Source organism: Trichosurus vulpecula, chromosome 7, assembly GCF_011100635.1.
Source record: "Trichosurus vulpecula isolate mTriVul1 chromosome 7, mTriVul1.pri, whole genome shotgun sequence".
Classification (NCBI taxonomy): domain Eukaryota; kingdom Metazoa; phylum Chordata; class Mammalia; order Diprotodontia; family Phalangeridae; genus Trichosurus; species Trichosurus vulpecula.
The window spans coordinates 264,257,049-264,269,508 of NC_050579.1; the positions used below are offsets into that span (position 1 = coordinate 264,257,049).

Below are 12,460 nucleotides of genomic sequence, written 5' to 3' on the forward strand. Positions count from 1 at the left end.
TTTTAATTTTTGGATAAAAAAAGTTAAGAAATATAACAGCATGGCAAGGGCCTAGTATAATCAGTAGTTTCTATAGATGAGAATTTTTATTGGTTTACCTAATAACAATGGCTTAAAGTTTCCACTTTCCTATTTAAATTTTTTATAGGAATAATAAAGTCAATGACAACCAAATATTGATCTTCTGCTAATATCTTTTAAAATGTCATTTGCCAGTGTGAAGGACTGATTTAAGATTGTGATTTTTCTGATGCTCAATTCAGTAACAACTTTTTAAGTAAATCCTGGTTCCTTATTAGGAGCTGTGCAACAGAAGCTCAGTGATTTTCCACGTTCTTTAGCTCTTCCTCAGGCTCAAATCACTGCTGGTTACCAATGCTGACAAAGATGTACTCTCTGATGCATCATCTTTCTTGAGGCTCAGGAATGATACTCGAGTTATTTGAAGGATTTCTCCCAAACCTCTGTTTTCCTGTTCAAGCTGAAAAATTGTTCCTGCTCCTTGCAACCCTGCTGCTCATCAATTTCACTAGCTTTCCTCATTTACTGCTGCCATTTCAGTAATCTGGTCCACATGTACTCGTAATTCATTCAGATTTGCTTCCAAGTGCCTTCTCTCCAGGCCATGTTGAGTTGCTTCAAGGATTCGTGGAGGTGCACCAAGGAAGATCCCTTCAGGGCTGTGATGGTGCACCTTGTCAGTCTTGGAATGTTGCTCCTTTAGCTTCATTCTAATATCTGGGTCATCCTTTTTGCTGGCCATTAACAACCTAAACGTCTTCTCTCGGTACTTGCTCAGTATGAGTTCTAAAGCAGACTGCTGTTCTTCAAGAGATGCGCGTAATTCTTTATTTTCGTGCTCCAGTTTCTGATCTGTCTGTGTTCCTGCTGAATTTTCGTAACTAATGTAGATCACAACCTCGTTAAGTTCTTGAATTTCTTCTTGATACCGTTTGATTGCTTCTAACTCTCTTGTTGCGACTTGTAGTTTGTTCATTTAGAGATTCTGCTGCATTGTCATGGTATCTTAGTCATTTAACAAGGGCTTTAGCATCTGCAAGAGCTTTTTCAATTGTGCAGCCATTTTCCCTTCTGCCTCTCCGCCGCCGCCGCCGCCGCCGCCGCTGCCGCCTCAGCCTCCGGGTCTGGCTGTGGGCGGGTCCTGCTGGCGAGGCCCAGGCTGCCCCCGCGGGGCCGGGCTCCACTCCTTCCTACCTGGCCACTGCGCCGGGCTAGGTGACGGCAGCACCGGGCAGAGACAGCAGCGCGGAGGAGGCGGCCAGATCCACTCCTTGTCGCATAGTAGGGGGCGGACTACCCGACCTCCCGCGCCAGAGGAGCTGTCAGATCTTATTTTGGAGGAAATAGGGATTCTGCTTTTAGATACATTGCAAGATATCTAGCTGGAGATATGCACCAAAGTGGGGATGGGAGGGTGGGAGTTGTGAGGGCTAGAACCATAGATTTGGGAATTATCTACACAGACTCTAGAATGGAAGACAGGATTAATACTAGCGAGATAGCAAATACAGAGCAGCAGAGAGTTGAGGACCAGGCCTTTTGATCCATCTCTGTTTAAGAAAGTAGAGCATAAGGGAGAGTCAGTGGAAGGGATGAAGGAATAGCTGGTGAGTTAGGAAGAGACCGCCCCCTCCCCGCCCCCCTCCCCCGAGCAGCATTGGTGTTGTGAAATCTGGTAAAAGAGAGGGCTCCAAAAAGGGGGGAGTGGTCAGAGGAGTGCACCGCTGCATGCATGTCAGGGGGAATGAGGACTGAAAAAAATGTCAGCTGCACGTCTGGATTTGCATGATAGGTGACATCTGCATAATATTTTTAGTCGAAAGAACTTTGTGTTCTTTGTCTCATTTGAGCCTCAGAACAACCTGGTGAGCTACATAATGAAAGCACTATTACTTCCACTTTACAGAAGAAGAAACCGAGTTCCACAGAGGTTAAATGACTTGTTCAAAGTCACCCAGCTGGTAAGTACTGGAGTCTGTTTTAAAATCTGGGCCTTTTGCTTCCAGGTACTGCACTCACTCTATGACCCCTTAGCCTTCCCTCTCAAAACTCTACTTTTTCTGCCATATCTATCTTATTTTTCTCTCACTAGATGGACTTTGAACAGATGTGGAAGGGGTGATAGAAAACATTTTAGTATCTGGGGCCTAAGTCCTGCAATCTGGAGGCAGCATATGAGGGTGAGTTGTTTTTATTCCTTTTGAATTTCCAAAAATAAAAGATGCAGGCTCTCAAAAACAAAAAATGGAGCAGTAGCCTTTCTAGGGTTCTGTTAGTTCCTATGTGAAAGAGGATCCTTTAGTATCCTTCTGGATACTAAAGATTATTTGGAAAATGAACTCAAAACAAAACAAAATGAAGCCCTTTATACTGTATTTTTGAGTTCTTTCTCTTCAAATAGCAGGAGGCCCCATTTTCACTTGTATTGAGTGCAGTGGAAATGGTTAAGTTTCTGTGTATATATGTATAAGCATGGTTGTATAGTGACAGTCTTTTAGAAAGTCTCCCTTTTGATGAATAGCATGCACTGGCATGATTATTGTGAGGGTGTACTTGAAACCCATGAACATGTCCTTCCTAGCACTAACTAAAATTAGTGCTGGCCACTCACCTTCTGGTAACTTATAGAATCCGTTTGTCCCAGCCCTTTCTTTTCTTGCTATCATTTCGCCCTTTCACTATCTTCCTGAAAAGGGAATCAAGTATGCTATGTGATGGACTTAATAATTAAATCACAGAATGTGAGAACTGGGAAGAACTTCAGAAGCCATATCATCTGGCCCACACCTGGTCAAGAATCTCCCCTATCTGATACCAAATGAGTATTCCTCCAACCTGGCTCTTCATGTCAGATTTCTTGCTTTTCTGCTTCTGATCTTCACCTCTCTAATTTTCCCAAGCAGGAAGGCAAGGCTTTGTGGAAGCAATATTTGTATCATGAAGCCCTATTGATTTGAGGAGAGGCCAACAAAATTCAAGAAAAGAGAGCAGTTCATGTTACTTAAATTTGATAAGTTTTGTCCTCTTGGTGCCATAAGATAGTGGAAATACAATTCTACAAAACCAGATAATTCAGTTGATTTCACTGGGGGAGACTAGGTGCTGACGTTGTCATTTTTCATTATGTGAAAACTGGGTTTTATCCATAGAGTGATACCATATGTCATAATACCAACCAGCTAATTGATCAGATTTTCACCTTTTAGCTGTTTGTTTAGACATTTTGTAGGTACAAACTCATCTGACTGCAGGAGGTGAAAAATGAGCAGAGAATGGAAGCTAATGAAAGCTCAGGAGGATATTTCATCTTAATGGGCTTTTCTGACCAACCTCAGTTAGAATTGAGTCTTTCATTACTTGTCTTTGTATCCTACACCATTACATTGATGGGCAACACGACCATTGTTATCTTAACTTTTCTGGACTCTCGGCTCCACACTCCTATGTACTTCTTCCTCAGAAACCTCTCCTTCTTGGACATCTGTTTCACAACCAGCATTGTCCCGCAAATGCTGATGAACATCTGGGGACATAATAAGAGAATCAGTTATATTGGCTGCTTGGTCCAATGTTCAGTAGCTTTGGCTCTTGGATCTACTGAATGTGTGCTTCTTGCTGTGATGGCTGTGGACCGCTACGTTGCTGTCTGCTGGCCCCTGCACTATTCCACCATCATGCATCCTCGGCTCTGCCATCTCCTGGCAGCTGCTTCCTGGTCCTCAGGCTTTGTTAATTCACTCCTTCAGTCATCTTTGGCCATGGTGTTGCCATTGTGTGGCCACCGCCAGGTAGACCATTTCATTTGTGAGCTGCTTGTTATTATCAAGCTATCTTGTGTAGACACTAGGTCAATGGACTTCAAAATGTTCATTGCTCGCCTCATCATTCTGGCCGTCCCTGTCTCTATCATCCTCACCTCGTATGCCTGCATTGCTTGGGCAGTGGCAAAAATAAGCTCAGCTGAGGGACAGAGGAAGGCTTTTGGGACCTGTGCATCACACTTGGTGGTGGTTTCATTGTTTTATGGGACTATAATGTCAATGTATCTTCAGCCCAAGAACAATTATTCTCAAGACCAAGCCAAGTTCCTGGCCCTTATCTATACCATTATAGCTCCCACCCTTAACCCTTTGATATATACACTGAGAAATAAAGATATAAACAGGGCAATGAAGAAAGTGATGGGTACAGATCAAACCTAGTGAGTTATAGGAACTGGAAATAGCTCATAAGGTCATATATGTTAGACGTGGATGGGACCATAGAAACTCTTTAGTCCCCTCCCTTCCCCCCCTCCCACCCAACACTTTTCATAAATAAGGAAACTGGGACCTAGAGAGCCTGAGTGATTTGTTGAAAACAGCACTTGAACCCAGGTTCTCTGTAAGTCTTCATGAATAATCTAAGAGGGCAATAAGAACTCTCTGCCATAGATTGTCTAATGTTCAGTAACCTGGACTACTTGACTTCAGTTGTGAGATCCTGTCAAAGCAAGACATGTAGGGAGGAGAAGAGTTACAGTTTCAGAGTGGTACTGAACAAATAGATTTGGAAATCATCTTCTGTGATTCTAAGTGCAGAACAAAGGTATTTTTTCTTTTGAAAAAAAACTTTTTTTTTCCTTTCAAACCTAACAATTATTGACAAACACAGAGATTTCCATATGTGAAGAACAATAAGAAAAAAGGCTTATATGAGAAACTTGAAAGTTACTTGTTTAAAAGGCACATACTGATTTATAATTTGTAAGGTAGAAACATGTGAATTTGTCATTAGTGGTAATTATGGTTTGTTCCAGACATCTTTTGCTACTTGATAACAATAACAGAAGCATTTCAGAGTATCCAAATTTTTGGCATGGTTTAGGCCAGCAGGGTCAATCACATGGCCAGAAGCCTTCCCAAGAGCAGCCAGAACCAGAATAAATTGTAACTGCAAAATATTTAAGAAAATCAATAAAAATATAATAGAATATGTTGATATGTAGTTTTCTAAATCAATATGGAGCAGCAGGAATCCTTATATACGTTTTAGTGGACTCTGTTTCTAATAGAGATTGACACCACTGGTGCAGACAAATGATCATGCAATCAAATAGACTTGTAATTTCTTACTCAATAGGTTTAGCTATCATAGATAAGGATACTGGAATCTAGTAGTTTACATTGTCTATATACAATATATTGTTAAATCCTCATAGTCACCCTGTAATAGTATTGGAGTATAAAATAGACATTATAATCATAGCATTTTAAAGCTGGGAAAACCTTAGAAATCAGCTTCCTAACAATACAGACATCTCTCCTACAGCATCTGTGGCTCATAGGTGTCGAGGTTTTAGTTGATCCTTCTGATGATAGTGTACTGAAAATCGCCGAAGGCAACTTATTCCATTGTTTAGGACCTTTAACTGTTCAGAAGTTCCTTCCCATATTGAGATGCAATACATACATGCATACATTTGTATATATGTATCTCTCTCTCTCTCTCTCTCTCTGTCTCTCCCTCCCTCCCTCTCTCTCTCTGTCTCTCTCTCTCCCCCCCTCCATTCTCTCCCCCTCTCCTCCTGTCTCTTTCCCTCTCTTTATATATATCCATTCATCCTCAATCCATAATCTTTAAATGTCCTTCTGGCTTTAAATTCTATGATCTTAGTCCTGGGAAAATGCCAGATAACTTGGTTACTTGTTAAATATTTGAAGACAATGATTATGTCTCCCTGAAGTTTCATCTCCAGGTTAGATATCTCCAATTCCTTTAACCATTCCTCATATGGTATAGTTTTCAGACTCACACTTCTCTGCTGTACTTTAGTTTGTTAATGTTCCTCTTAAAATGTGGTAACGAGAAATGAATAAACTACTACAAGTGTGTTATGACCAGGCTGGAGTACAGCTGGATTCATTACTTTGTGTAACTTTGATGCTATACATCTTTTAGGAGCAACATAACGTCATGAAAAGATTATTGGACTTGGAGTCAGAAGAACTGATTTCTGTGTAGCTCCTGCCACATGGTGGACCTTGGACAAGTCATTTAACTTTTCTGAGACTCAGTTTCATTATCTATAAAAAGGGAATAAATAACTTCACAGAACTACTGAGATGAAGGCATTTCATAAGTTGTACAATTCTACATAAATTTGAGCTATTATTAATCTGACCTAAAATTATGGCTATTTTGCTAGTTGCAACAGATTAAGTTTTTGATTAGCTGAAATCTCTAGGCCTTTTTCATATGAAGCAAAGTAGGACAATCCCATCCCTTATTTTCAACCTAAATGCAAAACTTTCCATTCTTCACTGTTGATTTTTGTTTAGTCTAGTGCTTTAAGAATTTGTTAAATTTTAATTGTCATCTATTATAATAACTAACCCATTCCAGCTCTAGTTCATCTAGGCTTTTTAGAAACATGTCAAAAGTCAAGTAAATAAATTTTTATGAAGTGCTTACCATGTGCAGGGTGCAGCTAGGTGGTCTAGTGGATACAGCACTGGCCTGGAATAAGGAAGAGTTGAATTCAAGTCTAGCTTCAGACACTTCTTAGCTGTGTGACCCTGGGAAAGTCATTTGACCTCTTTTTGCCTGGAAAAAGGATCCACTGGAGAAGAAAATGGCAACCCACTCCAGTTTCTTTGCCAAAAAAAATTCCTATGGACAGCTATGGTCCATGGGGTCATGAAGAATCTGACAGGACTGAACCACAACAGCAACAACAACATTGTGAAGTCCTGGGAATACAAATACAAACAAAAAGAAAGACAGTTCCTACCCTCAAGAAGCTTACGTTCTATTGGGAGAAGACAACACATAAAAAGAAAAATAAAAAGGTGAGAAGAAGTATGGTGAATAAGAAAGTCGAGGAAGGCTGGGAGCAGTGCCTTGAGAGAAATGAGAAAGTGAATATGACTGACTTGAGTAATAAAACATAATGTTGTGATTCTCATTATTAATGAAAATGTTGGATGAAGATCAAAAATGAAGCTTTGAGGCCCTTCATTTGAGAACTCCCTCCAACTTGATCTATCAATCAATATGCTTATCGTTCAATTACATATCACTCTATTTAGTTTTACTTTTTGATGCCCCATTTGTATGCTGCTACTATTTAATGTAGTATATAACACATCAAGCCAATATTCCACTACCTCATGCACAAGAATATCAAGATTATATTTTACTAGAATATTTTGCTGGAATCAGCACAAATTATATATTTCTTCTAATTTTCGCAATCTTGTAATCTCATAAAAATAAAAATGACTATTTTTGGTATATAGTGTTTTAATGAATATCCCACAGTCTCTTCTAAATTCTCATAAACCATCCATTTAAAAATTGGTTCTAAATTTTTTTGAGAGAATGATACCAAAATTTTTCAATCTATAACAACAATTTCTGGACTTCATATCCTTGTGATCTCAAGAGCTTTGAGAGGCTCTGTGTCATTTTGAGAGTGTCCCTTGTGATGCATTTTGAGAGGACATGGACAATAGTTTATGGATTGGGTAGGCATAGCTGGGTTACAATGCATGCAACAGTAGAGAATGCATACACTTATGAGATTCAAGCTCCTTTGGAATATTGGCATATCATTTCTGGAATTTATCCTTACTCCCCTTTGAAAATCAGGATATTTGTCTATTTTCAGGCTTTTATTGCTTCTCTCTCTTTTTCTCAAGACTTCAGAAAGATTATTGATAATTGCTCTGAAATCTCATCTGAATATTGGATCTATGCATTGGAATATGGTCATTTGAACCTGAAAACTTGAACACATATAAAATAATTCTGTTCAGGCATGCAATCTCCTTGCCTATCTTGGGTTCATCCTTTAAACTATTTGTTTCAACCTTTCCATTTAAAAATCATTTTTACTGATAGACAAGATAATAATATTAACAATTTCCATTTATATAGTTCTTTGAGATGTGAAAAGTCCTTTGTATATGTTATATCATTTGATTCTCACAACCCTGAAAGTAAGTGCTGTTATTACATCTAGTTTACAGTTAAGTTAACTGATTACTGAGAGGAGTGAAGTGATATACTCAGGATCATACATGTAGTAAGCAGGTAGGATTGGAACCCGGATTTTCTTGACTCCAAGTCTAGTTCTCTAAGCCAGGTGTTCTTACAACCTTTTCTGGGTTGTAAACTGCTTGGGCAGTTTGGGTAAAGCCTCTGAAGACCTTCCCAAAATAATATTTTTAAATCCACAAAACATAATCCATTGGCTTACAAAGGAAACAAATCATCTTAAAATTTAAAATATTATTTTAATTACAATTATTATAATTGTAAGTAGATAAATATTTAATTAATTATAAAATAATTATTAAAATATTAAAGAAGAACAAACTCATGTGTCCTAGGTAAAAAATCCTTGCCCAAGTGAATCAAAAGTTAAGTAGTACTGCTTTCTCTTTGTCACCCATTAACAGTATACCATCCTAAGCAGTAGGATTATTCTGACCTTTTTCTATTGTTTTGTAAATAGCTAAAAGTATCCTTTTGGTGTCTTATGACTTTTCTTTCTTTTTTTAATCAGCCTTATTACACTCTGACTTTTAATCTTGAAACCACTAACTTGACTACTTTTTGCTTCTGTAAGTATTTGTTCTTGTTTATCTGTCTCTCACCTTGGGCCTTCTATGTACCGATTTTATAAAGCTTGAGTGTATTAGAGTTTTCTGTGTCTCTACAATGATTTCTTCAGGTTTCTGTCCTTCCTTTATTAAGATTATTTTAATATTAATTAGACTTGCAGACTAAAAAACTGGGTTCCAATTTTAGTTGTAGTTCAAGTTTCATTCACTTGTAACTGGGCATACAAATGTGAATTATTTTTATTTGATTGCCCAAATTTCTTTTTTTAGAATCTCTCATCTTTATAAGACACATTCCCTCTCTAATCACAGGAATCATGTCCATCTCTCTCTGAACTTTTGAATCTATTTTCTTAAAATCTAGGACATAGTCCAGTATTCTCTTTCTTTGCCATTATGAATCCCTACAAGACATAATGATTTTGTGTCATGTTTATTGTTACTTTTTCAATATGAAATCATGGTATCTCAGAGATATGATGCCATCAAAGGTCATCTACTCCAAACATATTTAAATAAGAATTCCCTGCACAACACAAATAACAAATGGTCATAGATAACTATGAGGCTAGAGCCTTTGTTTCATGACTCACTGAAGGAGAATCAACTGCCTCTTGTTAGTTAATTTAACCTATAAATAGCTAAAAGTGTTTGGAAGATTTTCCTCACTTCAAGCCAAAATTTTCCTTAATGTGACTTTTACAAACTGCTAGTGTTGTGAAGGTCAAATGAGAAAATTTATATAAAGTTTTGCACAATCCTTAAATTACAAAATTCAGTGATTATTATTACTGTATCTCTCAATAGTTCCTTCTCTTCCCAATTGAAATGCCCTTCGTTCCTGTCCCTTCAAGAACTATTTATATCTGACACAGATCTCTTCTGTTGTAGTATCAGTCCAGTGATAGCAAGAACATGGCCGGTCACATAGATGTTGGTTTTATTCATCAGTTTTTCTTCCAATAATTTAACAATGAAAAATCTCCACACAGGGCTCAATATTGCAACATGAAAAATCCCAGAGCCATCTCCTGTGGGTATTTCCAGACCAATCAGTTGAAGAATGAAAGACTGAAGAAGCCAGTTCTCTGAATTTAGTTCTGTTGGATCTAAAACAGGTCCTTCATGTTGTGTTAACGCTTTAAATATTGAAAGATTGTGGCTGCTACATAACTGAAAGAAAGAGATTAATAAACTACAAAGACCTGAGAGCACAAAATTTGTCTCAGTCATGACTACTAAATTCCTTGATAACGTTAGTGTCCCTGTGGTTTTTATGTGGACTTCCTTTGCTCTTGAGACTTCTCTTTTGTTTTTCTTCTATGATGTGTTCATCTTGTCTTGGCCACAAAATACTAGTTTCATCAACAAACACTTGAGTCCTAACTACGTTTTCCCTGGATCTCCTTGGATTCATTGCCATTGTTGGTACTTCAACCAAGATCATACAATAGTGAGTAGTGTAGTGAAAAAAAGGCCTGGATTTGGAGTCAGAGCACATTGTTCTGATTCCCAGCTTTGCTGCTTATTCTCCCTTACCTGTTCCTCCATTTCCTCATTTGTAAAATGAAAGTGTTTCACTCATTGGTTTCAATGTTCTCTTCAGCTCTAAATCAGACAAGCCCATGACTGATAGTAGAGTACAATATTTTCCTTGTGGCTAGATATTCCTTTTATTTGTAATGGTAAAAATTAGAATGTTGTATTTGTCCTCTGGTTAGATATTCTCTTAGCTTGCAATATTAATGAACACACTTTTCTGGCCTTGGGTATAGCCAAGATTCTCTTAACTTTAGTACTCCCTCATAGGACACAGAAAATATCTTAGAATTTAAAGCTAGTGGAGACATTAGAGTTAATTTGTTGTGATTATTGTATTAAACAGATGAAGAAACCTAGGAGAATGTAGGTAACAACATTTTTCTAGGTGACCATTTTAATATAGCCCTTTCAGCAGGATTACTCACTGTTTTAACATGCATTATCCCCTTTGATTTTCTCATAATAACTTGCAACCCTCTGAGGCAAGTATGACCAGCAGGTCTTCTCCTTCACAGATTAGGAAACTGAGGATTAATAAGGTTAAGTGTTTTGTCAAGTGTCACAGTCAGTAAGTATCCTAGGTGAAATTTGAATCCAAATCCTTCCTCCCTACAAAGTATGATCCTATCTTTATTAACGTGTGCAGGTAGTAAATAACAGAACCAGACCATGGACCCAGTTCCTCTCATTCTAAATCCTTCAAAACTAAGGATAGGAGGAGGCCTTGTTTGCCACAGTTTTATAAGGGAATTCAAATTCCCTTGTTATGCACAAACATGAGGAACATTTCTCTTAGACAGCTTATACCATGCCACCTTCTGATCTGGCTGTCAGAAAACAATGATGATTATGGAAAAGAGGATGGGAATAAGTTGACCATATACCTTGCAGGAAATTGTATTTTCCTTTGGATATATACTTATTACTCTTGGGCACTGAATAGTCTGTGGAAAAGAATTTCTTTGAGATCTATTGGGATTCATTGCTTTTTCTTTCAGCCATATCAGACTGGCTGTTTTACACACTTTTTAGCCTTTAATATTTTTTTTCTTAGGCTATTTGTTGATTCTTTGTGACCCTGTGGACCTTTATCCATGGGCAATTCCACCTTTCTTATAGACCCTGTGTATCTCTATGCCTGCTCTTTCCCCATGACTTTTCTTACTGCTTTCTTCACATCCTTATTCCTCAGGGTGTAGATCAGAGGGTTAAGTGTGGGAGCTAGAATTGTATAGAGCACTGCAAGGGCTTTGCCTTGGTCCTGGGAGTAACTGTTTTTGGGCTGTAGATACACAAACATAATGGTCCCATAGAAAAGTGACACGACTAGCAGATGTGATGCACAAGTACCAAAGGCCTTCTTCCTTCCCTCAGCTGAACGGATCTTCACCACTGCCCAAGCAATGCACCCATATGAAGTTAAGATGATAGAGACAGGCATGCCAAGGATGATAAGACGGGCAATGAACATCTTAGACTCTGTTGGGCCAGTGTCCACACAAGAAAGTTTGACAATGACTAGCAGCTCACAAAAGAAATGGTCCACTCTGTGGTTGCCACATCGAGGCAACACCATGGCCAATGATGACTGTAGAAGGGAGTTGGCAAAGCCACCAGTCCAGGAAGCAGCCCCTAGGAGGTGGCAGAGGCGTGGATGCATAATCATAGCATAGCGTAGGGGCCAACAGACAGCAACATAACGATCAACAGCCATCACAGCAAGGAGGACACACTCTGTGGATCCAAGAGCCAAGGCCACCCAGTACTGGACCATACATCCAGAGTAGCTGATCTTTTTGCTCCCTCCCCAGATGTTCACCAGCATCTGGGGGACAATGCTAGTGGTGAAGCAAAGGTCTAGAAAGGAAAGGTTTCTGAGGAAGAAGTACATGGGAGTGTGGAGCCTGGAGTCCAGGAGAGAGAGCAGAATGATGGCAGTATTACCCCCCAGAGTTATAGTATAGAACAAGGAGACAAAGAGGGAGAGAACCAGTTCCAATTCAGGTCGTTCAGAGAAACCCACTAAGATGAAATCCCCTGAGCTGTCGTTGGCTGTTTCCATTCACTTTTTGCACTAAGTTCCTTGTGAAGATTCAAGATTATCTGAAGGGTGAGATAGGAGTAAGGTGAATTAATGTTCTAATGAAAATGAGGCAATAGTCAGAAAAGAAATCAGACAGTGACTTTTATCAAACCTAGGAATGGAAATCAAGCCATCAGCAAGTATTTTTAAGTGCCTACTAGTCTCTGTAATAAGCACAAGGGATAGAAAAAAAGTAACAAAAAAA

At 38.7% G+C, this 12,460-nt stretch overlaps 2 protein-coding genes and 1 pseudogene across 2 annotated transcripts; 1 reads left to right on the forward strand and 2 right to left on the reverse strand.

Annotated features, from left to right (window-relative positions):
• Window positions 1–337: 337 nt before the first annotated feature.
• On the reverse strand, window positions 338–2,687 carry LOC118857957 (annotated as a pseudogene).
• A 606-nt stretch (window positions 2,688–3,293) lies between these two features.
• On the forward strand, window positions 3,294–4,223 carry LOC118856955 (putative olfactory receptor 2W6). The gene has a single exon (XM_036767527.1). The coding sequence runs from the start codon at window positions 3,294–3,296 to the stop codon at window positions 4,221–4,223; it is 930 nt and encodes a 309-aa protein (XP_036623422.1).
• A 7,081-nt stretch (window positions 4,224–11,304) lies between these two features.
• Window positions 11,305–12,234, reverse strand: LOC118856954 (putative olfactory receptor 2W6). The gene has a single exon (XM_036767526.1). It carries the CDS (start codon window positions 12,232–12,234, stop codon window positions 11,305–11,307), a length of 930 nt encoding a protein of 309 aa, XP_036623421.1.
• Between the last annotated feature and the right edge of the window lie 226 nt (window positions 12,235–12,460).

Coding starts and splice junctions, on each gene's coding strand:
- LOC118856954 (XM_036767526.1), bottom strand. CDS start 12,234: ATGGAAACAGCCAACGACAGCTCAGGGGATTTCATCTTAGTGGGTTTC.
- LOC118856955 (XM_036767527.1), top strand. CDS start 3,294: ATGGAAGCTAATGAAAGCTCAGGAGGATATTTCATCTTAATGGGCTTT.